This window comes from Antechinus flavipes, chromosome 6, assembly GCF_016432865.1.
Source record: "Antechinus flavipes isolate AdamAnt ecotype Samford, QLD, Australia chromosome 6, AdamAnt_v2, whole genome shotgun sequence".
NCBI classification, from domain to species: Eukaryota; Metazoa; Chordata; class Mammalia; order Dasyuromorphia; family Dasyuridae; genus Antechinus; species Antechinus flavipes.
In genome coordinates, this window is record NC_067403.1 from 237,629,641 (window position 1) to 237,656,841 (window position 27,201).

The 27,201-nt window shown below is 43.6% G+C and overlaps 2 protein-coding genes across 4 annotated transcripts in view; both read left to right on the forward strand.

Annotated features, from left to right (window-relative positions):
* The window catches only part of HSD17B12 (hydroxysteroid 17-beta dehydrogenase 12), a 132,302-nt gene extending 125,529 nt beyond the window's left edge, over window positions 1-6,773 (forward strand). The window contains exons 10-11 of the mRNA XM_051967473.1: window positions 4,868-5,017; window positions 5,987-6,773. Coding sequence (XP_051823433.1) covers window positions 4,868-5,017; window positions 5,987-6,091 — 255 coding nt within the window. The 3' untranslated portion in view covers window positions 6,092-6,773. The remainder of the gene's footprint in view (window positions 1-4,867; window positions 5,018-5,986) is intronic.
* Window positions 6,774-13,604: 6,831 nt separating this feature from the next.
* Window positions 13,605-27,201, forward strand: part of ALKBH3 (alkB homolog 3, alpha-ketoglutarate dependent dioxygenase) — a 45,917-nt gene continuing 32,320 nt past the window's right edge. Inside the window, exons 1-5 of one of the 3 annotated variants that reach the window (XM_051963941.1) lie at window positions 13,605-13,704; window positions 14,762-14,881; window positions 15,826-15,944; window positions 16,291-16,397; window positions 20,508-20,542. In XM_051963941.1, coding sequence (XP_051819901.1) covers window positions 15,866-15,944; window positions 16,291-16,397; window positions 20,508-20,542 — 221 coding nt within the window. In that variant the 5' untranslated portion in view covers window positions 13,605-13,704; window positions 14,762-14,881; window positions 15,826-15,865. Of the gene's footprint in view, window positions 13,705-13,733; window positions 13,986-14,296; window positions 14,882-15,825; window positions 15,945-16,290; window positions 16,398-20,507; window positions 20,543-27,201 lie in introns of those variants that run through there. The other 2 variants (XM_051963942.1, XM_051963940.1) reach the window with 2 other exon arrangements.

A 27,201-nucleotide genomic window follows, 5' to 3' on the forward strand; every position in this document is an offset into this window, starting at 1 on the left:
GTCCATCTCTATGCCTCTTGCTGTACCACCTATCTGCCTGAAGAAAGATATCTTTTCTTCTTCCTTTGCTACTATTCATTTTTTCCATCCTTTTCCCACTCCTCCCATTAGGGAAAAGTTTTTTTCACACTTGTCTTTTATTATTCCCTTGATTCAGTTTCTTTGGGGACGGAAGGAGATGTATCTTGACAGGGATTGCCCTGTCAAGAATTCCTATTTGGCATTCTTTGATTCTTTAATCAAATGCTGATGAATAGCCTACTTTGTTGATAAAATAATAATGATAATGAGAGATTATTGTTGGCCTTCAGTATAATTTGGGATTGAATGGATTAGACTTGTACTTTTATAGGTATAGGGACCTCCCAGTGACAATATAAGGAAACCTCCATCCATATAAATTGACATCCTCCTTCCCAGGGTTCACCATCAGAAGGCAGAGCTGGAACTGGATTTTCCTGACTGACGATTTGCTCTTTCTCCATTACTTTACACTCCTGACTCTAGGCATTGCAAATTGCAATTAAAGTTGTTTTTGTCTAGGTGAGAATGACCTGGGGAGCTCATCCCCAGCCAGGCACAGGACGGGCTCATCGTTTAAACCTCTTCTCCTACACCCCATCTAAGCCTGACTTGCTAAGGAGTGACTTTATGTAGCCCAGACATACTTCTTCATTGTTGAGTAGGGACCACCACCACTCTCCTCATCTTTCTCTTGCCTCCTTTGGGAGCCTCTCATGGGGCTAGTACATTGGCAGCTCATGGAAAATCTTAGGTAGCCCTTCGAAGCTCAGGCAGAGCCTGACTCTTAGGGCACACTACAGCAGGAATGGTTTCATGCCGGGCCATTACAGCCTCCTGGGCCAGAGGCCTCGTCCTGTCCGAAGAAGATACTGGCCTGCTTTTGTTGCAGAATCTGGACTGTGTAAGGCATTTGGCTGTGGCGTCTGCTCTGGAGGCCAGATCCCTCCCTGGATGGAGAACCAAGTCCTTGGTGTTGCCAGGACAAAGAACGTTTTGCCAGCTGAGATTCCTCTCTCATCATTGTCTTCCACCGTGACTGGGAATGAAATCGACTTTCCTATTCTTAACAAGAGTCAGCGTCATTCAGATACGCCTATCTTGGGCTTACTCCAAATTTGATGCCTTTCATTCCCACCATCCTTACTTTCACTGCTTTGATCGAGACTGGGCATATTGTGAATCACACTCATACTCACTTCATTGACCTGGCGATTTCTTTCCAAGGAATGGATCTCGTTTGGTTTTCTGATTGACCAGTCAGTGGACAAATAGAAGAATTGAGAGGGAGAAAACAACTCAAAATTCATTTGAATGATGCTAGGTTGATTTTTTTTTTTTAATTTAAGGAGATATTCTTCCATTTTATGGGTTTTGGGGAGGGGAATGGAATATTTTCATTGTTTTATTAAATGCTCTTATGAATAATGTATAATACAGTAAGATATTCTTTCCCCTCCGGGAGCTTATAATTTAGCAGAAATAAGAACTATACAAATAATAGTAACATAAGATAGAATGTGCTTTGAGAAGGAGATAAAAGGCAGAAGATATCCCTTCTTCTACCTTGGGAAAATGAGGGAAGCTAATATTTGATTGTTATGCTTGAAGAATGGATGGGAAATGAAATAAGAGCTGGAGGCATGGTACGGAGCAGGACCAGAGCGATTAAAGACATAGAGAAAGAGCAAATTCTGAATGAAAAGTGACCTAAAGGCTCCTGGGGCTGGCTTAGCCTGGTGTGTGAAGGCTGCAAAGAGGTCGTGGAGGAACTGGAACACCTCCTTGGCTGGTTTAGAAGGCTTCACACAGAGGAAGGTCTCGGGGCTGTAACATCATGGGCAGAGCATCAAGCCACTTTAGTCCAACTTGAGTCACCTGTCCAACATCATTCAGGATTTGGACCAAATCACCTGCCTCCATCCAGCAGCAACATATCCCAGTGCCTCTGTGGCAACCTTCCTTGTGCTGCTTCTGTAGTCGAGGCACATGACTAAGCAACTTTACCGAATGTCTGGTTCCCAAAAGAACCCTGGGGAGCAGGGAAAGGATGTTACTTAACATGAAATATCTTCCATGGTCTTTGAAAACAAATACTCTTTCTAAATGCTACTTTAATATTTTTTAGTAAGAACTGGCTGTAGTCAAACATGCTCTTGTCCTTAACAAAGTAGAACCATTTCTTGACCTGTTAGATCAGTAGCTACTTCTAGGCATAATTTATTCAGAGGACTAGATGCTCTGAATTCATTGCAGATAGAATTGAATCTGAATTCTGCCTCTGAGGCTTATTGGGAGAAATGCATTTTAGTAATCACTTAATTCAAAATAAGATTTTTTTTTTTTTTAAGAGAGACTCTGCAGCTCTAGTTTCCCATTCCTCAGAATTTTTGGGCTTAGCCCAAATTTTCCACACTGGACCTGGGGCATTTTGGACTATGCAATAGAACAAGCCCCTTGTGGGCTGTATTTTTTCCTATATCCCCAGTATCCTAGGACAGTAATTAGCACAGATTAGACACTTAATGTTTACATTGAATAACCAAATGCATCTTTCCAGAGTACATCCTTTAGAACCAGCCTCTTTTTGTAAGGGGTTTGGAAGATTTCAGCATATAGCAGTAGAATCAGAATCAAATTAAACTTGATTGATATTCTTTTTTTTGAGGAATATTTTTGTATTGTGACACTTGACCTAATCAAATTTACCTCAATTTTTTATTTGTTTAATTATTATTTTGAAAGAAGGAGTCTTTTCATCAAAATCAGTACCTCTAACATGAACCTGAGGTGAGGTAATTTTTTTGGTGAGGAATGAATAAGAAATTTGTGGGGCTTGGGTCACTAGAGGGAGCATTAGAGTTCTCTCTGTCAGCCTGCATAGCCACCTTAGTGACAGAGACTGGATTCGGTGTTTCTTTCTAGCTCTGATTGCAAAGAAAAATGGACTTTGTGAAAACTCCTGGCTCCTTCTTTCCCTTCAGGCTGGAAATTAAGCCAAAAGCCTGGCTTCTTCTTCCAGATCTTTTACTTAGCATTTTCTCATGGCCAGATGGGAGAGCCCTTTGACCTTTTGGGGTCTTTTCTGGCTCCCCCTCCCCCTCTCAGATGTCATGGGTTTTGGTTGTTGATGGTCTGTCCCTAGGACCCCTTCCAGTTCTTACATTCTGTGGTTCTCTTTCAAATCAAATTAACAACCCTTCACTAAATGTCTCTGCTGGACACAACTCCCCCGCATCCCCCCCTCCCCCAATTGGTGCTGGAGATGCAAAAATGGAAACCAGCAACCTAATGGAGGAAGGATGGTCATGTACAAATATGCCTGTGACGTCCAAGGCAAGGAGTCAGACAAATGCTCAGAAATTTGGAGAAGAGCGAGACCCTGTGAATGAATGGAGCAGACTCTCCCTGACCTGGAGCCCGGCAGCATAGAGCAGAACGGGAAATAAGGGAGGGCAGTGCAGGAGTTGGCTGCCACCTCTAGCACCCCCTTCCTTTTCCAGGACCTTAGGGGGGACCCCAACTCAATGTCCCTGTGTGTAAAACGAGGGGTCCATCTCCAGGAGCTTTGGAGCTCTAAGGCCCTGGCAATTGCCCCCAGGCCAATGTGGGAGGGGCACCTGGCCTCAGTGTCCCTGTCTATGAAAGGAGGGGGCTGATCTCCAGGAACTTTGGAGCTCTAAACCCCTGGCAGCTGCCCCCAGGCCCAGTCTGGGGGAGGGAAGAAGACGCCTTTGTTTTCAAAGACCAGCAGATCCCTCTGTCTGTGCTCACCTGGGCTGGGAGGCCTCTGCCCCACCTGAGTGATGAATGGTCCTCTGGCACCACCAAGCGGCCCAGCGGGGCAGTGCAGCCTCAGGCCCTTGTACTGAATGCAGACTCAAGGATCCAAACTGCCCAGGAGCCGTCATCCTCATGGAGGTTTCTTCAAATGACAAAGGCTTTGTTTTTCTCTCAAGTGGAATGGTTTGGGTTGGGGGTGGGGGAAGGGCAGTCTGGCAAACTTCATCTCTTGTTTATCTGAGCTATATGTGTGCCCTAATAGTGTCAATGAGACAGGAACAGGATTTTACTGATCATTTCTCCCAAATAGCTAATGTTTGTCACACTCAGAAGCGACAAATAAATGCTTTATCTCAAAAGCAAAACCTCCTGGCTGCTTTGTCGGGGGGATGCCCTCCCCTAGCCTCTCCATACCTTCTGATCTCTTGCTGCCTGTGTTATCTCTGCCCATAGAAACCACAGACCTCTGTCAGTGTTCTAGGGGCCTTCTTCTACATGTCTTGACATTGGGTAAATAGCACTGCTGTAGTTGTCTCCCAGCCACTGTAACCTCCTTCATCCTACCCTTGTTGGTTTAACCTCTTATCGTAGAGGAGTTTGAGGAAGTGAGAAGCCCCTCCATGAGCAAAGTCACTACAGAGTACACCAGATTTTTAATTTGCTTCTAAATAAACTAAAGCAAGAGGTTATGATTTCTCTTGACAGGATGAAATCTTCAGCATTTTCTACTTTATAATTCTGTGTCCTGGTTAGCAGAATAGTTAGGTAAGAACACTTTGTCTTGGACCATTCTAGTCTCCCAGTTGAAGCTTTAATTTGGTTCACTGCTACCATTTCTCTCTTCTTTTCCCTATTTAGTTAATGTGGGTGATTATTTCTCATATTAGTTCTTTGTATTATAAATTGTGTCCTCTCCCGGTGCCTTCTGTTGTGGTGGGAAGAAAGGTTTCTTTTCAAGATGCCGCATTTATTATGCCACAGACATGGTTCTGAATTCTTTGTGAAAGTATTAATTAGTAACATACTCTTTTCTCACTTTAACTCAATGTGCTTTGTTTTCCAGAGTGTTCTACCCTTCTTTGTGGCCACAAAACTGGCAAAAATCCGAAGACCAACCATTGATAAGCCGTCATCAAAGACATTTGTGAAGTCCGCAATTAAGACGGTTGGTCTGCAGCACCGTACCAATGGCTATCCAGTCCATGCCCTTATGGTAGGTTGTTCTTTGTGAAGAACAAAAAGTTTTCATACTTCATTTTCTTCTTTATAATAAGATAGTTTTAAAGATGTTTTTTATGGTCAGAGCTGTTTGTACTGAAGCCATGGATACAGTAGCAAAACGGAGACTTTTTAGATGTGGCAAGAAGTTATTTCTAAGTTGCACTAACTCCCCTTTTGGTAAGAAAAAAAAAAGCCTTAATATCAGATAAATTTAAAAACCATGTAAAAAAAATTCTTATTGAAGTAGTTTGCCTTAGTGGCTAGAGATCTGACCTCAGAGTCAAAATCTCTGGCTTCCATTCCTGTCTCTGTTCATATTAGCTCTGGGATCCTGGGCAGGTTACATTGAAGTTTCTCAGAGATCCAGATAATGTGAGACTTATAAGGTAACGGACTGCATTGGGAAGAGTTCTCTTACCCTGGAGACGTCAAATATAAAGGAATTGCAGGTCTGATCCCCTGAAAATAGTTGAGGATGTAAAACTACATGCTTTAGAGTAGCCCCTCCTTTTAGAAGCACAGAGATGATCCTCGGATCTCCGGCTGTTCCATGAGCCCTAGCAGGTTCTACTGAGGTGGGAAATCTGCTCAGGGAGGCCTGGACTTAGGCTCTGTGTCAGTGGTCAGATCAGCACCAGGATAGCTGAAGGGTAGTTCTTGGATTACAGCCCCACAGGGTTAGAAAAGCCCCTTCAGAGAGAGAAGGCAGTTTGCTAGTGGGAGTGGGTAGGAAGCTGCCCCAGGGAAATCCTCAGTCTGCGGAGGATGGGTTTAGAACAGGGCAGGCCTGCAGGCCCTATAAGCCCTAGAAATCAATGGTCCGGGCCCACTAAGGCAACCTCGGGCCACATCCTCCTCCCACTGCTTGAGTTCTTGATAATTTTGTGTGTCCTGTTAATGGTGTTGTAAAAGTCCAAATGGCATTTGAAAGCTTAGAACTTGCTTTCTCTTTCCTCCCTAGGGTTGGATCTTCTCAGTGATGCCTTCATGGCTTTCTCTGAAAGTTTCGATGTCTTTAAACAAGGGTCTGCGAGCTCGCCACCTGAAGAAGAGCAAGAAAACTTAAGCTGGGTGATCTCGATGAGGGTCTCCAGCAGATGGTCCAATGTATCCTCGTGTTCTGGGAACTCTCCAGTTATCACTTTTTAATTTTGTAATCAGACTAAATGCTTTTGGGTTTGAGGAGAAAGTAACATTTATTTCCAGGGCTTCTGCCTTGGATTGCTTACTTGATGCCAATTGGACCAAGTCAGAACTTCAAATAAGGGCTTATCTCATTCCATGGGGAATCCTTACCTAGAAAAACAAAACAGAATCAGGCTGGGGGGGAGGGGGGGTTGGGGGAAAAGGACAGAGTGCAGGGCAGATTGCCAGAGAGCTGCTTACTAACTCACAGAACTAGACACTTGGCTAGGGACTGAAAAGGCTTCATCAGGGCCAAAAAACTGACCCTCTCCTGCTTTTGTAATTATGAGGCATTATTTGTATTGTCTGAGTTGTGCTTGCTAAATAGCAGCCCGGATACTACTGCAGTCTTAACCCTTCTAAGGTGAGAGGAGGTTGATTGAGTCCAGTGGTACTGGGTAGTTGGGGGTGGGGGGAGAGGATGGTAGATCCCCTGCAGTTTGTGCAGGCCTCTGTAAAGTCTTCTTAAAACTCTGTAAAGTCTTTGTCTTTGCATCCCACATACCCAGTGTGGGGCCTGCCTGGCCCACAGCAGGGGCTGAATAAAATGCTGCTTGTGGCCACCTCTCTGTTTGTAGTGGTCTTGTTTCACAAACACAGCACTCGCCCAAACCGCCTGGTCTCTGACTGGTGCTTTGTACCCTATAACTTCAGTGAGCATCAAGTCGAAAACTGAAAGAAAGGGTTCTGCTTCCTGAAGAAGGGACCCTTCCCAGGAGCTGTCCGTGGTGCCCTTCCCTGCTCTCACGCTGTGTGTGCCCGTGTCACCAGCAGCAGCAGCAGCACTGCTCCCAGAGCACCACTGCTCACTGGGCACCATCTGAAGTCTTCTCTTTTAAGAAGAATGCAGATTGTTGCCCATGGGGCAGAGATTAGATTCTCTTGATGCTTAAATTATGGTCACACCTCCTATAATTTACAGTAAAAAATGCTGTGGGGGAATGGAAAGAGCACTGACTTTGAAGTCCAAAGGGTTTGTGGGTTGGGTTCTGTGCAGGTCTGGACCTCCATTTACTCCTTCCGTAAAATGAAAGGGATGGCCTGGGTGATCTCGAAAGCCCTTTCCAGCCCCAGTTCTGTTCTGTAAGTCTGGAAGCAACTTTCCTTTCCATACTAGAAGGGCCTGGAGGCTGATTCAGTAATACCTGGGGGCATTGTGGTTGCTCAGGTGCGTTTTTTCCTATGTTTGTAGTTAGAACACAGCTGTAGTTTGTCTGGGAATCCCCCAAGGATCTCAGAGCACCATCACTGCTCTGATCTAGTTGTGCAAACTGGAAGTCTGGTTTCATTGCACAGTAATTCTCTCCCATCAGACTCTGAGCTTCTTGAGGACAGGGACTTAGCACAGTGTCTGGCACAACACAAGTTGCTTAATAAATGGATTGATATACAGACTAGTTGCCTGTACCTCCTCATTCGTCCGGTTGGCTTATCAGCTGGTGCGTCAAAAGTTAGCAAACACAGAAGACCAATGATGGTCTTCACCAACTAGCTCCAACCTTCCTTTCTGGAAGTGTTTCACTTTCCTGCCCTTTCCACACGCTGCCTTCCAGCCACACTCGTTCTCTGAAGCCAGCGCTCCATTTCCTCTCCCACCTGCCTGGAATGCACTCCATCGACATCTCTACTTCTTAGAATTCCTAGCTTCTTTCAAGACTTATTTCACAGGCCATCTCCTTTGGGAAATTGTTCTGGTTCTCCTAACTGGATGTACCTTTCTTCTCCTTGATTTGTCACGTGTGTGCCCATCTAATACTATATTAACAACGATAAAGCAGTTAGCATTTATACGCCACTTTAAAATTTGCAGATGGTTTAGGTGTTTTATCTCATTTGATTCTCATAGTAGCTGTGGGAAGTAGGTGTTATCATCGTCCCCATTTTACAGATGGGGAAACTAAGGCAGGTTACGTTACTTGCCCAGGTTCCACAGTCTGTGTCAAAGCATTTAACATTCCACCCACTGTGCCAGATAGCTGGTTAATTTATTTACATATTGTATTCCTTTAGTAGACTAAGCTGCATAATGGAAAGGGCTGTTTTTTATTTTATTTTGGTATTTCCAGATATGGGCAGGCAGGTAGTGCAATGGATAGAGCACCAGCCCAGAGTCAGCCAAACTGCCTGAATTCAAATCTGGCCTCAGCCACAGACTAGCTACGTGACCCTGTGCAACTCACTTCACTGCCTCAGTTTCCCTATCTTAAAATGAGCTGGAGAAGGAAATCCAGTATCTGCCAAGAAAACTCCAAGAGTTAGACATGACTGAAAATAACTGAACCACAAAATCCTCAGATATTAAGCTATCAAGAGGCAATGTAGTGTAATGGAGCTTTGGAGCCAAATCCCACTTCAGACACTTACTTGTCTTGCAATTCTAGGCAAGTCTCTTAGCCTTGGTTTCCTCATCTTTAAAAGGAGGAAAAGGTACTAAAGAATATTTTCTATTTACTCATCTGTATACATGTATTCATCAGTTGTATCCATTCCTAGAATGCCATTGTTGAGGGCAATTATTCTTTCCTTTTTACTTTGGATCGATCCCCAGAACCTAGTTTTATATGTCCTGCCCATTGGTACCTTAATAGTAGTATTTTTTTTTTCAATTACACATAAAGACAAATTTTAACATTAAAAAAAAATTTGAGTTCTGAATTTTCTCCTTCCTTCCATTATCTCTTCCTTTCTAAGATGGGAAGCAGTTTGATATAAGTTATATGTGTGTAATCATGTAAAAGATATATCCACTTTAGTCATGTTGTGAAAGAAGAAATGGCAAAATTTTAAAACCACACACAAAAAAGTGAAAATAGAATGCTTCCATCTGCATTCAGATTCATTCCATCAGTTCTTTCTCTGCATGTAAATAGCATTTTTCAGCGAGTCCTTTGGAATTATCTTGGATCATCATATTGCTGAGAGTAGCTAAATCATTTACAATTAATCATATGCAATGTTCTGGTTCTGCCCCTCGCGCTTTGTATCCGTTCGTGCAAATCTTTATAGGTTTTTTTGAAATTTGCCTGCTTGTCATTTCTTAGAGCACAGTAGGTTTCCATTACATTCACTTAGCACAACTTATTCAGCCATTCCCCAATTGATACAGCCCATACGTAACTAAGTGATGTGTTGAATTGAATTGAAAAAGGATCATATTTTCCATACTAAGTACTTGGTATCTAACTCAAATCAACAAGCATTAAAAATAGATATAATATTTAAAAAAACATTTTAATAGTCACTTTTCAAAATTTTGAATTTGAATTCTCCTTCCTCATCCCTTGAGAAGGAAAGCAATATATTGATTACACGTGTAAAGTGATGCAGGATATTTCCATAATTAGTCATGTTGCAAAAAAACAAAACAAAACACACACACAAACACCAAGAAAGAGAAATGGAAAAAGTATGCTTCATTATGTACTCAAAGTTCATCAGTTCTCTCTCTGAAGATGGAAGACATTTTCCATCATGAATCCTTTGGAATTGTCAACAAGCTTTTACTAAGAAACTCGTGTGCCGGGCACTGCTAAGTTTTGGGAATACAAATAAAGGCAAAATATGGTCACAATCTTCAGCAGCACACAAGCCAGTAGGGGAGGCGACATGCACGGTGCTCTGTATAGATGGAATAAGATAAACCACAGCTAACCAACAGAGGGGGGCACTGTCATTAAGGGGGTCAGGAAAGGCTTCTTTTAGTAGGACTTTGGCTGGAACTGGAAAAAAAAACAGGAAGTGGAGATTAAAGGGAAGTTACAGGGTTGGGGACCAGCAGGTGGAAACACCCAGAGGATGGAAGGGAACAGCCAGGAGGCCGATCTCAGTAGCCATTGTGGATGTCACCCTTTTTACAAGGTGCAATTCTGAAGAAGACGGCCCCCTCTACAAAGTCAGTTGGATTATTACAAGTCACCCTATCAATAAGTCTCTAAAGCCCTTTGAGTTCCTGAAACTGGATTTTGAGTGTATAAATACTAGGGTAGTCTTTTCACAAAAAGACCGTAGTGTTTGTGCCTTGGTAGGGCCCAGAAGAGTAACTGGTTTTAAAATAATTGAGTTATTCTCATGTTGCTATTACTATATAATTTGCTACCCCAAACTTGGATAAAAAGTAGTATTTTTCCCACTTTATAAATGAAATCCATTATAACTCAAGGTCTATACAAAGTAATTACTGTAGTTTAGAGAATTCACAATGAATACTTAACTGATGCCCTGTGGACTGGTAGAATTTGCAATTTTGTCACTGAGACAAGTTCTGAGAACTGGAACTTCCCTAGTAGGACTTGTCTATGTTCTCCCCACTTCTACGTGCTTGAGGCCATCTTGTTGACCACTGACTCCTTCAAATGGAACTTGCCTCAGAGTTGAAGGCCGGAGAGTAGTTATTTCCAGATGAATGAGACCATTTTCAGGCCTCCCATCTCCTATATTATAATCATCTCCCATTTGGCCTTTGTACTTTCTGACTCTCTCCCTCACCAATTTGTCCAAAATGATATTCCTAATGTAAAGATCTGTGCTCTAGAAGCTTCACTGACTGACTCCCTATGGCCTTTGTAATAATAATAATAAAAAAATCACGTTTTAAAGATAAAGCCTTATAAAGTAATGTTTCATCAGCCTGAAAAGCTATCTCTTTGTGCAGTTGATATTCCCTAGCAAAGTTGTTCCCAATAAATACACAATGTAGAATTTTCTGCCTCTGCTTTGGGACAGACTGTTCCCCTCTGCCTCATGTTCTTTCTCTTTCTACCTTTATCTCTTGGAATCCCTAGCTGCTTTTGAAATTCAGCCCTTTCAACTATGGAGTCTGAATGTAGATCAAAGTGGACTGTTTGCCCTTTTTTGTGGTTTTCCCCTTTGTTCCAATTCTTTCCCAACATGACTAATGTGGAAATATGATTAATATGATTGCACACACATAACCTATATCAGGTTGCTTGTCGACTTGAAGATAGAGAAAGGGAGAGGAGGGAAAAACATTTGGAAGAAAGATTGATTTATATCTTTTTATATAAGGTCCATTCTTGTCTCCCATTTCCTAATGTTCCCCCTAACCCTCAGTATTCTTTTTATTTGTATTGATTTACCTGTGTCTGTTACCAATCATCTCCATCCCTCATCATCATCAATGTTTTTTTTTTAACTTTGTGTCTTTAGCACCTTAAGCAGAATAGAGATTACTGAATGTTTGTTGAATTTAATTGAATAAAATTTAAACTTTGCTTTCTCTTCCAACTACAATTAGGAGAACTGATCTATATGCCCTATCCTACCTCCACTACTGAGGGTCTACAAAAATAATAATAATACCCACTTCTGTGGTACTTTAAAAGCGTCAACTGGATTGAAACTGGTCTCCTACCTGTGGGTGGCTGGAGCCTCACAAAGCAGGCTAGAGATAGGAGTTTAATTAATCCCGGAATAATGAAAATGACATCTGCAGGTGGAAACCCACTTCCTCAGAAGGAGGGCTTAACTTGGCTGATGCACGAGGATGGCCCACAACACAGTCATTCTTACAGCATGAGATTGTTCTTACAGTTAGCATAACCATGCTAATGGGAACAGCCATTATCTCAAGGTTTCAGGGGTCTTGACCACCCTGCGGAGCACAGAACCAGAGTTCTGGAACGGGAACTTGTCAGTGACAAGGAACAGGGATTGTGAATATGTGACGGCCGGCCAGTAAGGTGAGCCCCTCATTGGACACATTGGGCTGGTCCAAGCTTGGCCCAGAAGGTGATTTCATCCTGAGTGCAAAGGATCGTTGTTATGGCAAGCTCAGGGCAAGCTCTGGGAAATAGAGTGTCTCCAAAATCTTTTGCTAACCCACCACTATCTGCGTGGTGCAAGTCTTTTACAGATGAAGGAAATGAGTGTCCCTGTCATTTCACCAAGTCCCTACTTTTCTCATCTGTAAAATGAGAGGTACATGACCCTTCAATCTCTAGACTTAGAAGCCTGTGAGGTTCAGAGGAATTAAGTAGAATAGGAAGGGATGTGGCTGAAATCCCTGAAATGGGCCTGTGATCCCATGCATGGACCCTCCTTTCCTGGGGCAGAGCACAGCCTATCCTTGCACCCTTGTTCTGGCTAACTGCCCCCTCCCCCAACTCTCCCAAGCCCTCCAATAAATCTACCGGGGAGCTAGGCTTTTTCTGCAGCTCTCGACAGTGTGGCCATCACCAGAACATGCCGGCTCCCGGCCTCCTGCCACGGGCTGACCGCGTGGCCAGGCTGCTTTTCCACGTGCTCCTCATGGTCACCTCTTTGCCTCTTACCCACCATCACCCTGTGGATGAGTCTCCCCTTCTTCCAAGTCCACGGTTCAGGGGCTGTTATTGGCAGACTACTTTTGTTTAAATTATGGGTCTTCCTTTAGAGGGGTGAATGGGATCATTAAGTATTTATCAAGTGCTTATTGTGGGCCAAACCCCTTGCTAACTACTGAGAACAAAAACAGGAAAGCAGCGGGGGGTTCCAGCTCTGCCAGAGCTCCCGTTCTGATTGGGAGAGACCCCCACAGAGTAGATTGTGTCAGGGATAGAAAGGTCTTTGGATCGTGGAGACCCGAGGGTCCTTCAGATCCGGCAGCAGAGGAGGCCTGAAGGCTTGTAGGTGGTCCCTCCCTGCCTTTTAAAGAGGTGTGAGCACGTTTCAGCAGCAGGAGCTTGGTGGGGTCCTGGAGGGCCCCGGGCAGGTGGAAGGGATCCCCTGGGGATCATCAAAGCAGGCCCCCAGTCCAGGAGGGAGAGCTCCCCGCCTTGGGCTTTCCTAGGTTCAGAAGGGGGGCCTTCCCTGTCAGACTCTGGGCTTAACCTGTCATGGACGCCTTGGGCAGTCTGCGAAAGCCACAGAACCTCCTCAGTGGTTTTCGGTGGGTCAAATAAGAGCCACCAGGTGGCTCAGCGGGCGGAGCACGGCCTGGGGGAAGCCTGGAGTTAAAACATTCGCTAGCTGTATGACCCTGAGCACGTCACTTACCTGCTTGCCTCCTCCAGCTCCTCCCTCCATCCCCCGGCTCCTCCCACCCTGCTGGCCCCTCCCCTTTCTCTCCCTCCTCTTCCCCCTCACTTCCCTCCCCCTTTTTTGATTTCTTTCCTCTCTCTAGCATCTCCCTTCCTCTCTCCCTCCCTCCCCTCTAGGCTCCTCCCATCCTGCGGGCCCCTCCCTTTTCCCCTCCTATTCCTTGCTTTCCTAGGTTTCTTTCTTCCCTTCTCTTTGATCCTCCCCTTTTTCTCCCGCTTTCTTCCTCTCCCTTTTAGCTCCTCCCTTCCGCTCGGGCTCCTCCCTCCAGTTCTGGCTCCTCCCTCACCTCTTAGCCCCTCCCACTTTCCCCGGCCGCTCCTCCCTCTGGGGCGAACCCTCTAGACCCAAGGAAGCGGTTGCAGCCCGGACGCTCGTAGCCGCGTACCTGCACCTGCTCCGGCACCGGAAGCAGCTGGAGCGCCAGCGGGGTCGGCCGGAAGTTCCAGGAAGGGGCTGGTGGGTGTCCGAGGGTCTCGTGTGGCTCGCGGGGCCTCCCTGCTCGGACCAGGCCTTGCTGCCCCGGGGATCCGGGGCGAAGGGATGAGTTGTCGTGATGGGAGTGAGAGGGAACCCCGGACCGGAGCAATTCCTGCATTCCCAGCAGGGCCTCAGTTCTCTCCTCTGTAAAACGGGGCGTAACCCTTCGGTCCTGCGGCCCCCGAGGGGGAGGGAGGAGGGACGCCCTCTGTGAGCCGGGGAGAATCACCCGACCTCAGTATCCCCATCCGACAAACTGGGTAGGGCTGGGCCGAATGGCCCCCTCCCCGTTAGCTCATAAGCTGCTCGAGGCCAGAGGATGCTTTCTGCGTCTAATTAATGCTTGTGTATCCGACTCCGGGTCCCAGCTCCCTGTCTGCACCCCGATGTCACCCAGCCTTTATTTTGCCTTCAGTAAAATGGGAATGTTAACAACTGTTGCCTGCCCCTGGGGATGAGGCTGAGAGACTCAATCGAGATCTTTGCAAACTTTAAATGTCTCAGGAAACTCTACTGCATGGGTGGGCGGGGAGCTTATCCGAGTTAAAGTTAGGAGGGACCCGGGGGTCTTTTTTGCAGGTCAGAAACTTGAGGCCCAATGACTTGCCCAGGTGGCATGGGGTGGAGTCGAATTCGAACTCAGAACCGGGAGAAAGAAATTTTCTTCTGCCGGACTCTGTCGCCTTAGAAAGCTGCCTGAGGCGGGGAGAGAGAAAGTGACTCGTCCGGTGGTCAGGGCCTCTGGATTCTGAAGCTGGCCCCTTTTGCACCCGGGCCGCATTGCCTTTGTTGAATTGTTAATAACAGAAATGGTGATGGTGGTGACCTTAATGGGTAATAGACGATTAAAAAAAAACAGTGCCCAGATATTATTGATAAAAGCAGGGCTGCTGATGGTGGTGACCCCTTTTAATAGGTAATAGACGTTTAAAAAAGCATTGCTCCGGCAGAACTCGGGATTGATGGCTCTTGATCTCTGGGATTTGTATGATGTTTTAAAATTTAGACTTCACAGGATTTTCCTTTTCCTTTTCAGGCCCCCTTCCTTCTAATTTTTCTTTGCAGTGCATCTGTCTTGTGTATTCTGGATGAAAATTTGTAATTCCTCAGATCTCAAGCCGGTTTCCATGATTGAATCTGCTTTATAGAGTAGTTGGTAAGTTTCTATATCTTATAGGATGGATTTGCATTTAATATAAAGCTAGGAGTTGGTACAGTTAGAATTCTAATCCGCTGCTAACCCTGAGGTGAGATTTGGTGTGTTGGATACCAAAGTGTAGCCTGATCAAAGCCCCCAGGCCATTTCCGGAAATTATAAATTACAGAACAAGCTGTCCATCAGGAGGAATTCACCTCCTCCCTCCCCAGATACGGCCAGCTAAGCTACTGATTTGTCTTGAGACAATGATTGAACCTCTTTCTTTTTCGGGATGCACTGATGTTGTGCTGCAAGCTTGGGGTTGATGAGGATTAGGTCTGTTAGGGTCATGCTAGTGGATGCTGAGTTTAGGGTCTGTCTCTCACTGGCATGACAGGAAATAGGCTTTGGGGCTGCTTGGTGAGGAGGAAGTGAATCCAGGCAGCCAGTATCAGTTTGTGATAAAATGGATCCGGTGGAGTCACCGAACCTTCCAGAACTGTTCACTCGGTCACCTCATTGGAGACTTGTTGTTCACTCTGAGGAGGCCACGTCCGGTCCCCTAGAAAGGGAGGGCACCAAACAAGATGGCCTCCGGTCTCGCCTCTTTAGATCGGTGATCCTGTCACCCCTCTGTCACTATTAAAATCCCTCCAAGGTTTAGTCCAGTTACTACCTTTCCGTGAACATTTCCTTGATTTTTCTGTCCCTCTCTAAAAAGTGATCTCATCTTGTGGCTTAGAGTTATGCTCTGTGCCATTGTCATTTTGGGGTCTCTTCTTTGTGCCTTGCCCATCAGTGTGGGTGAAAAGCCCCTTGAGAGCAGAGGAGAGGCCTTGATGGACCCCGTCACCTGAGAGCAGAGGAGGGGTCTTGATGGACCCCGTCAGCATCAGGACTCCTCTGGTGGATCAGGAACTGGGAGAAGGGACTGAGTTGCCTGACCTTTTTGTTTGCCTCAGAGAGAAAACAGACGGAAAACCAGGAAGAGCAGAAAGCACCATGGAGGACAAGAGACGGAGAGTCCGAGTGCAGGGGGGCTGGGCAGGCCCTGCCAGGAACCAGGCTGCTGGGAAGCCAGGCAAGCCCCAGCCCTGAAATGCTTCCTGTCCCTCCTGAGGTGGTGATAGTTTGGTGGGAGGTGGAGGGTTGTCACCAGCCATCATGTCCCCTTACTGCCCTGAGACGCCCAGGAGACACACACACACACACGCACGCGCACACACACACACACACACACACACACACACACACACACATCCTCACACCCTTGTTGGGCCCCAGCCATGATCAGATGCCAGGGAGGCCCAAGGTCATTGAGGAGATCTGGGGGCTTCCTTAGTGAAATGGGGAGAGGTTCTCATGCTCCCTCGGCTCCATTATGGGCTAGTGCTCCTAGTCTGATTTTGTTCTTTGCTTTGCTTTAGGTCTCGGTGCCAAAGGCCCCCCCCAGCAAGGCCGTGGACAGAACTGGATGAAAAGCGAGTCACGTCTACCTGAAAGACAGTTTGTGTATAAAGAACCAAAGGAAGAGGTAAGTGCTCCTCCCAGCTCCCAGAATCAAGGGAAGTTTTAAAAATGCATTTACTAATAAGTGAAAGAACGAGATAACAATTAAAAGGCATTTATGAAATGGTGGACAGCTCTGGAGAGACTGAGACAACAGTCCCTGCCTGGGCACGGGAGAACGTTCAGACACAGGCACAAGGTGCACGCATTAGATACAAGGTTTGGGGACAGGGAGAGTGCCCAGGGCCTGTCAGGAAGAGCTTTCTCCCAAAGTAGGATTTGTGGTTTTCAAGGAAATTCTGAATTCTGAGAGGAGGGAATAGAAAGGAGATTGCCTGAACCCTGAGGCTTGGAAGGGTGAGGTTGGGAAGGACTTTACAAGCCAATAGAAGAGTTTGTCTTTATTTGTGGAGTGAGTGAGAAGAAGTTGCTGGACTTTGCTGAATACGGGTTGGTGTGTTCAAACCCAACTTTGAGCCCCAGATGTTTGGCACGAGAGCTGAATGGCAGTGTGAGGGGGGTGGGTAGCCCTGCTTCCACTCCCAGCTTTGCCGCTTACTGCTGCTCTGACTGGACTTAAGACTATTGTTTGTTCTTCCTTCTCAAGGAGGACCAGGACATCTGCAAGGTGATGTCTTGACTTGAAAGTGAATTGGATTTAAGTGATGTAGGGCCAGGCAGGGTCATCAGCCTCTCTTGTCCAAGGGCCAGCTATAGCTCAGGATGGCTGGAGAATACCCTGGATGCAGGGGAAGACCCTGGCCTTATTATCCTTGGGATCTTTAACAGGGCGCAGTTTGTCTGAGGCAGTGCCCATTCTGTAATTAAGGCTAGGTAAGAATTGAGGCAAAAGATGGCCTCTTCCTTAAAAAAAAATCACTCTGGGAGGGGAAGACCCTCAGGGTTTCTGACCAAAACAGAAATGATTGGCTATTTACATCCACTCTGAGCCAACAAAACCCAAGCAGTTACCTGGGGTTGAACTATGGAACCATCTTTTAGGGCCTTTTTTTGCCATTCATGATCTGTTCTCCTGGACTGTGATAGAGGGGGTCCCTCAATGTCTTGACACCTTCCATTAGAGATTTTTTTTTTTTTTTCCCATCAAGGTCCTGCTCAGAAGCCACATTCTTCACAAAGTCCTCTCTGATGGAAGGGGCTTCTCCTTCCCCAATTTTTTTTTTTAATTTACTTTTATTTACTTACATTTTTACTTCTGGTTACTTAGCATATTGTTATTTGTCCTTTTGCTTTGTTCCCCTCCTGAATGATAACCTCCTTCAGGAGAGGCACTCTGTTTTTCTCCTTTGTTTCTCCAACATCCGGCACAGCTTTGTACATAATGAGCCCTGATAAGCGCTTGTTGACTTGATTGTTGAATGTTTTTCCTACTGAGCAGGGTTCAAGTTCAGCAGGGGCAACTGGTAGGTTCTCCATTGTAGTGAAAAATTGACATCTACAAGTAATGGCAAAGCTTTATCATAGTTGTTGGTTCCAACCTCTTCACTGGAGTCATTTAACAGAGTTTCTTGCTAACTAGCAAGAGTATTAATTAAAGGCATAATGCTTTTCCCCTCAACTTCTCTCCTGATCCTTTTTTACAAATATATCTGCCAAGAAAGCTGCTGGCATGCATCAAGTACCCTTAATAAGAATAACAAGGTCAAGGCGATAGTAAAATGAGAGTTCAACTCAAAAGAGATGGTTCTAATTTTTATTCTTTTTTTTCTAATTAAATAAATTTCAATTAACAAGCATTTATTTTTTCCCTCTAGGGGAAAGAAAATCAAAGCAAACCCTTACTACTCAAGTCAAATAGATACCCAGTGAGAGAAATGATTATCCAGAGTTCTCTTCTTTTGAAGTCCTGATTTAAAGAAAAAGAAAAAGTTCAATCTCTTGAAGAATGTTACTGATAATGAGATTGAATTAACTCTACTCATCCAGCCTAATAAGGAATTTGATCTAAGATGGGGAAGCTTGTTGTGCTCTATTCTAGCTTGGGTTAAGATAGATCCTTTTATCCAGATAGCCCAAGGCTGGAGGTGGTCTGATTATGGAGGTGGTTTCTCTGGCCAAGGGTGACATGATGTCACTCTTGGCCTTTCTTTGAATACCTACTCTTCAGAATATAAACTGTGAGCCTCCATCCTGATTGTCTTTGGTCTAATGACCATCCTTTTATTAATAACATGTTAAACCTATTAATAAAATGATTAAATTACCCAGAAACATACTCTCTTAAACCTTTATAATCGTCACACCATATTGACCATGTCAAAAAATGCATCTCATTCCTCATGTTTGGTTGTCCATCACCTTGGTCAGGAAGTGGGTTGTATTCTTCATCATTGATCTTCTGGAATCATGGTTATTTTGGTCGGAGTTCTAAAATCTTTCATTGTTGTTCTTTTTTACAGTGTTGTTAGATAATTTGTTTTGCTGATTCTGCTCCCATCACTCTGCAGTTAGTTCATGGAAGTCTTCCCAGTTTGCTCTGAAATTCTCCTTTTGTCATTTCTTATGATTCGGTAATATTCCATTATATTCATATACCATAATTTGCTTTTCCAATAAGTAGCCACCCTTTAGTTTTCAGTTTGTTAAAACTATGAAAAAGCTGCTGTGATTATTTTTGGACTCATGAGTCCCTGATGTTTTTGGGGTTATAGACCTAGTAATGATATTGATGGGTCAAAAGAATATACATAGATAAGTAACTTTTTGGGTATAATTCCAACTTCCTTTCCAGAAGAGTTGAAACGATTTACAACTCCAGCAGTGGTGTCCGTTTTCCTTTATCTTTTCCAATATTTGTTATTTTTCTGTTTTGTCATCTTTGCCAAATTTACAGTTACATTACTTTGCATTTCTCTAATTAATAGAGATTTGGAGGATTTTTTTTTTTTTTCACATGGCTGTCAATGGCTTGGATTTCTTCCCCTAGTGATTTTGTATTCATATCCTTTGATATGAAATCTTACAATTCATGTATCTTAGAAATGAGACCTAGTTCAAAGAAAGTTGCTGCCAAGATTTGTTCCCATTTAGCTGTTTTCCTTCTAATCTTAAACTGCTTAGGTTAGTTTATGCAAAAAGTTTTTAATAAATCAAAATTGTGATCCTTTCTGTCCTTCGTTTGTTCATGAATTCTTCCCTTTTCCATGGATCTGAAAGGTTTCTTCTTGTTCTAAGTAATGATGTGAACTTTTTTATCCAGATCATGTATCCATTTGGAATTTAGCTTGGTTTATGATATGAAGTGTTGGTCTAAACCTAATTTCTCCCAGGCTGCTCTTTTCCAGCATCCATTGTTTTTTTATTTTTATTTTTATTATTTTTTTTTGGTCAAATACTGATAGCAGATGGCTCTTGGGGTTTATTGAGCACGAGGCTACATGGTTCATTTGCTTATGCATGGTAGACCTCGTCTCTCCTTTTGTTCAGCCTTGTGAATCTTCGAATCAGGACCAAACTGTTCTGATAATTACTCCTTTTAGTGTAGTTTGGGACCCAGTACTCTAAGGAGCATTTCAGTAAGGAGTAGGGTAATAAGAGTAAGTACTGAGGCACTAGGGGGCGCCCTATGCACAGGATGCCCAACCTGGACTCAGAAAAACCCGAGTTCAAATTCATCCTTAGACTAGGCAAGTCACTTAACCTCTGTCTCCTTCTATTTCCTCAGCTGTAAAATGGGGATAATAATAGCCCCCATTTCACAGAATTGTTGTGAGAATCAGATGAGATAATATTTGTAAAAAGCACTTAGCATAATACCTGGTATATTATAATACCAACAGCGATAATAGTTAACATTTATGTATTTCCTTCTTTGTGTCAGGCATTTTACTAATTGCTTTTTACAAATATTATCTCACAAAAGTCCTGAGAGGTGGATGCTGCTTTTATGCCCATTTTACAGATGAGGAAACTGAGATAGACAGTTAAGTATCTTGCCCAGAGTCACATAGCTAGTGAGAGTGAATTTAAACTCAGGTCTTCCTGACCACAGGCCAAGTGTTCCATTAGGTGCAATATAAATGCTAATATTTCTGTGCCTAAATAGGAACGCCTTTGAATTCAGGATATTAAGACGGTTTTCTGATTCTAAATCTGCTATGCTTGTTTTCTTCAGGTTTTACGTCGGATCCCAGACCCACAAGTGATTGAGTGAGTACCCTGCTGCCTGATGGGACACAATGAACATGTAAATGCTGCCCCTGTTGAGAAGTTTGTTTTCTGTTCACTGTTGATGAGTCAGAGAACCTGGGTCTTGTGAACCAGCCCCAATGAGAAGCTTCAGTCCCCCCTGAGAACTTTCATCCTTATGGTTTTGCTCCGCCTCCCCTTTGTGAAACAATGCTCATGCGGCTCCTTTGGAGGCTTGCCACATTTGCTGATGGGATGGAGAAGGGAGGAAGAACGTGGTGAAACAGGCCGCAGCTGTGGTACGGCCCTTTCTGACCCACTTCCCCCGATCTCTAGAGAAAGTAAGTCCGAAGGGAGTCTCCAAAGGAATCTGTGTTTGCTTTGAGGGAGCAGAGGGAGATCATTTTGACTCCTCACCACACTGAAGGTCAGACATCAGATCTGGTTTGATCTGGAATGCTTAAAAAGCTGCAAGAAAACGTCCATTTCTCAGAACCGCCTTGTTCTTCCAGAGCAGTCTGAGTTGATTAGTGGTCAGGGCTCTCCAGCTCACCTCTGGACAGATCGGTCAGTTATGTTTACCTGAATCTCTTGTGTTTGCACTTGGTGTGGAAAGGGGTCAGGCCTTTGCAGTCAGTGCAAGTCTGGGTTCTTTGGCTTACCAGCTCAGGGCTTCTACTCAAGCCCCTTCATCCTTCTGGAGCCTCTTTCCTCCTCTGTAAAATGGTGAGCACAGACCAGATGATTTTTTTTTTTTAATAATTATAACTTTTTATTGACAGAACCCATGCCAGGGTAATTTTTTTACAACATTATCCCTTGCACTCCCTTCTGTTCCGATTTTTCTCCTCCCTCCCTCTTCCCCCTCCCCCCAGATGGCAAGCAGTCCTATACATGTTAAAAATGTCCCAGTATATCTTAGATACAACATATGTCTGCAGAACCGAACAATTCTCTTGTTGCACAGGGAGAATTGGAACAAAAATGCAAGTAGCTTATATTCATTTCCCAGTCTTCTTTCTTTGGGTGTAGTGCTTCTGAACATCCTTGATCAATGGAAACTGAGTTAGATCTTCTCTTTGTCAAAGAAATCCACTGCCATCAGAATACATCCTCATACAGTATCGTTGTTGAGGTATATAATGATCTCCTGGTTCTGCTCATTTCACCCAGCATCAGTTCATATAAGTCTCTCCAAGCATCTCTGTATTCATCCTGCTGGACCAGATGATTTTTAAGGTGTCTTCTGGCCCTGATGTTCTGAGCACTTGCAAATTGGAATATAAACCATTCTCTTAGTTCTCTTGTATGTCCCTGCCTTTGTCCAATGCAGGGTCTGACTTTTTGCAGGTAACCTACCTAGAATGTTGAAAGATCTCTAATGACCTCTGACCAAACAGGTCATTCTTGGGTCTCCGTTATCTTGCTGTAGATGCAAGTTTCTTGAAGCTCCAAAGTCCAGGGTGCTAATAGGGTAAATATAGCAAAGTTGTAGCACTGTTGGGAAGCTCTGGTCAGATAGTCTGGCTTTGAAACTTTAGTTTTCATCTAGTTTTTAGGGAAAAAAAACAGACTCGTGATCCTCAGGTGTGCCGGAGGTACTCACCTGCCTGTTTGGTGGCTCGCGTGTTTGCTTTCGGATTTCCCTTGACAGGCATGAGCATCCCCATGGACCAGAGATTCAATGAACTATTGAGGGGCAGGTTTATGCAACAGCCTTCATGGCAGAGACAGATGGTCAGCGGATGTATATTCTCAGACATAATGTGCTTGTGAACTTTGATTAAACTCCTTTTTTTTACCTTGGAGTGGTGTTCTAGTGTATTGTTTTGTCCAGTTTGTTTAGCCATTCCTCAGCTTTCTTTTCTCTTTATTTCTGTGCAGAAGAACACCATATGCCATCTCTCCTCTCTGGCCTAATCCCTCCCTTCTTCCCTCTGGCTCCCATCTCTCCCATGAATAGTTCCTTCCCAGAGGTCTGTCTCATCTTCAAGAAACCCTTGCTTGCTACTGTCACACTGCAGGTGGCAACCTCTGCCCCTCCTCCCTTCTCTGCTCTTTCTCTGCTATTACCCTTGTTGATCTTCTCTTACCGGAGATGACCGCACTGGATGGAAGGGGCTTTCCCCGGAGTTGGCCGGGATTTCTTAGCTGCCAGATCTGATGGTTCTTTGTTAACGCCTTTGTACTTTTCTGCCTGGTGCTGCTGATGACCCTCTGTTCCTGGATATGCTTCCGTCTCTTAATCGTGATGCTCTTAATTCTCCTTCTGTCCTATCACACAGACACACAGATGCACAGCCCTCATGAGTATACACCCCAAAGCTCTCTACTGGGCCTTATTTCTATTCTGTCTTGGTAACCTCATCAACTCTTATGGGTTTAAATATCTCAGTTATTAAACACATAACAAGTGTTTAATAGATACCGACTGACTACTTTTTTGCTTTGTTTTGTTTTGTTTTAAATGGTTTATTGTTTTTATTTTTCAAGTAACATGAATTTTTGAAATTAATTTATCCTTCCCACTATGCCCCTCTCTTGAGTAAATTTTTTTATTATAGCTTTTTATTCACAAAGCTATGCATGGGTAATTTTTCCCACAAATTTTCCCCTTCTTCCCCCATCCTCTCCCCCACCCGGCAAGCAGTCCAATACATGCCAAATATGCCGAAATACATGCCAGATCCAATATATGTATATACATATTCACACAGCCACCTGATTGTGCAAGAGAAATCAGATCAAGAAGAAAGAAAAAGAAGAACTGAGAAAAAAGAAACAAAATGCAAGCAAATAATAACAGAGAGAGTGAGAATGCTATGCTGTGCTCCACCCTCTGTTCCCATAAGCCCCTCCCTGGATGTAGATGGCTCTCTTCTTCACTGCACAAATGGAGCTGGTTTGAGTGATCTCATTGTTGAAGAGAGCCATGTCCGTCAGAATTGATTTTATAGTCTTCTTGTTGCCATATACAATGATCTCCTGGTTCTGCTCATTTTACTCAGCATCAGTAAGTCTCTCCAGGCCTTTCTGAGATCATCCTGCTGGTTGTTTCTTACAGAACAATAATATTCTATAACATTCATATATCAAAACTCATCTTCAGTTATTCTCCAATTGATGGGCATCCAGTTTGTAGGGCTGCCACAAACATTTTTGTACATGTGGGTCCCTTTCCCTTCCTTAAGATATCTTTGGGATATAAGCCTAGTAGAAACACTGCTGGGTCAAAGGGTATGCAGAGTTTGATAACTTTTTGAGCATAGTTCCAATTTGTTTTCCAGAATGGTTGAATCTGTTCACAACTCCACCAACAATGCATCAGTGTCTCAGATTTCCCACATCCTCTCCAACACTGTTCATTATCATTTCCTATCATCTTCGCCAAAATGACAGGTGAATAGTGATATCTCAGAGTTGTCTTAATTTGCATTTCTCTAATCAATAGTGATTTGGAGCATATTTTCATATGATTGGTAATAGTTTTAATTTCATCATCTGAAAATTGTCTGTTCATATCCTTTGACTACTTATCAATTGGAGAATGGCTTGAACTATTATTAATTTGAGTAAGTTCTCTATTTTAGAAATGAGGCCTTTATCAGAACCTTTGGATGTAAAAATGTTTTCCTAGTTTATTACTTCCCTTCTAATCTATGATGACTAGTTCTTTTCTTAGGACAGGTACATGCTGGCTCCAGTTGCATGTTCATGGTTTGAAGAGACTGAGTCAGTGAGACAAATTAAAAAGCAAACAAACACTTTACTAAATGTAAACAAACACCTGGCAAAGGTATATTGACAATTGTTCTTTGTGTCCTGGCCTCCAGATAATAACCCAGGCTGCATAAGAATAAAAAGTCTGTTAGATTCGAAGAGTCCTTCTTAACAATGTTTATGCGACATTGCCAAAAAATGACCGGAGAGCATTTGGCCTGTCCTTGCCTGGTTCTGTGCACTTTGCATCAGTTCCATCAGTTTCTTCATTTCTCCCGTAATCTGCTTTTCCTTCTGGTTTGTGCTCTGCAAGTTCCTGACCAGGGTTTGAGTGTGAGCAATAACAGACTAGCTGGATGCTACCACCGTCCGCCGGCTGACAAGCTTGGCAAGGCTTGTGGAAGCACCGCCTCTCCCTTCAGCTGGGATCCTGCCCAGCTTATTCCTCTTCACACCATGCTAAAGGCTTGGATCGAGAGCCTGGCTTGTGGGGGCTGAGCTGGGGTCCACTCAGGTTCCTCTCAGCTCGGTGCCTGAGGTCCCTGAGGGGACCAAGGGCCTCACCTTGCCTGAAGTCAAGGCTCTTCGCTACCCTGAGTACTCCTGTAGTGCCACATTCCTGTAGCACTTATGGGGTGGGCAGAGGGCTGGAGTCAGCAGGACTCATCTTCCCTGAGTTATAATCTAGCCTTGGACTTCTCACTGTTCGACCCTGGGCAAATCACCTCACTCCTTTTGCTACAGTTCTTCTTCTATAAAAGGGGCTGGAAAAGGAAATGGCAACACTCCAATATCTGCCAAGAAAACCTCACATGAGAGTCAGAGACAATTGAAAACCTACATGACAAGAAGTGTCTGTCGGCCCCTCGTGTCGAGATCTGTCATATCCACGGAGCTCAAATGCCTAGGTCTTTACTGCCAACAAGTACCCTTTCTCCCTTAAGCTTTCATGCTCACAGAAATTTTACAAGGAGATGTTCCATTTTGGGCATTTACAATTTAATAGTAACTCACAGTTTAAGTACTTTAAGATTCACAAAGCCACGGTGAGCAGTTAGGACATAAGTATTCTCTCCCATTTTATAGGTGAACAAACAGGTTCCCCAAAGTTAGTTAAGTTGTCAAGAGTCACAGGATTAGAATTTGGGCCTTGGGCTCTCCTGACTATATTTCTTTCCTCTACTAGATTGTCTCCAATTAATATTCTAGCATTCTGAGCCTTTGATAATCCCTCATAAATCTTCTAACTTGTATGTATGATATAGCATAATACATTTTAAAAAATTGTTGATTTTTAATGTTGCTTTCATTTTTGAATATATCCTTTCCCCTCCTCAGCAAGGCTTCTTATAACAAATAATAAAGGAGAAAAGTGTTTGGTTTTTTTTAATGGCAGTTCAGTAAAACTAACCTATCCATCAGTCAAACCTTTCAGTCTCCACCCTCCCACACCTATAGTCCTAAGAGAAGAAAGTCTCATTTCTTCTTTGGGATGCAACTTGGTACTATAATCACAGCATTCAGTTTCTTTTTTTTCCTCACGTTATATTGTTGCAGTGTGGATATCTGCTATTTTCCTGTTTTCTTTTTACTTCACTTTACTTCTCTTCTTCTCACGTTTCTCATATTTATAGTTCCTTATAGTTCATGAATGATTGCTTTATGTTCATGTGTAGCATTCACATAGGCATTCCCCTATCAGTTGGCACTTATTTAGTTGCCAGTTCTTTGCAACTACAAAAAGTATTGCTCCAAATATTTTGATTTAAATAAAACTTCCTATAATCTTTGCCTAGTAGTGGGATCTCAGGGTTAGAGATGTATCAACATTTGGCCTCTTATAGTATAATTCCACGTTGATTTCTGTAGCTTCATTGAGAACATCCTACTGTGCTTGTCTTCCCACAGTCCCTCCGGCACTGACCATTTTTATCTTTGGTCTTCTAGTCTATGAATCTTAATGTAAGTCCAGATAATCTGTTTACAGTAGTAATTGCTTTTGTTGGTGTAGTACTTTGGAGATTACAAAGCATTTCACCCCAACAGCTCTGAATTGTGAGCATTACAAATATAATGCTTCCCAATCTGTCTAGTGATTGTCAGAGCTAAGTTTTGAACCCAAGGATCCACATCCACACTTTATACTCCATCCCTCCTTTTCCTTGTCTGCATGGGTACTTTTCTGTCAGTGACTTGTTCTATGAACTAGAGCATTTGTTTAACCCCTTGTCTCTGCTATAATGCAGAGAGTTTGATTTCTCCTGCCCTCATTGCTATATCATGTAGTTAGGTTTGGCAAGATTTTTGAGATCTCAGAAGAACTCCAGCCCTAGAGAAGTGCCAAGTTTGATGTTTCCCGTAAGGCATTCAGGCTGTTGCCCTCAAGGTTTTAGTTTTCCATTTCTGTGTCTGATTTGAAAAATTCTGTGTCTAGTTTATTTCCCCCAGCCTTGCTGTCTAGCCATAGCTATGTTGAAAGCATGCAGCCTTTTTTCATCATTAGACAGGCAACTATTTGGCTTTTGAATCACCAGTCCCAGGGACAGATTATATTAAAATTGTCTTTTAATTCTTCCAGAAAGTAAAAGAAAAGGCATTGTTACTTTCTACATCAGACCCTTTTAAATTACCCTTGTTTCCTGGTTAAAACTGCCATTTTAAAATTATTTTGAGGATTGGAGACATATTTTACAGCCCCTACAGAAGCCGGCTTAGAGCCAGAGAGCCATTTTTAATGGTGTTGATAGACAAGAAAAATCTGCAACTTTATACATGATAGGAGAAAATGATGGTGGAGTAAACTTGGTGCCATTGTATGTGCATAGGCTGCATACTTTTTTTCATTTAATAGTATTTTTTTTTCCGATTACATGTAAAGATAGTTTTCAGTGTTCATTTTTGTCAGATTTTGAGTTTATAAATTTTTTCTCCCTTCCCTTACCTCCTCTTCTCCAAGATAG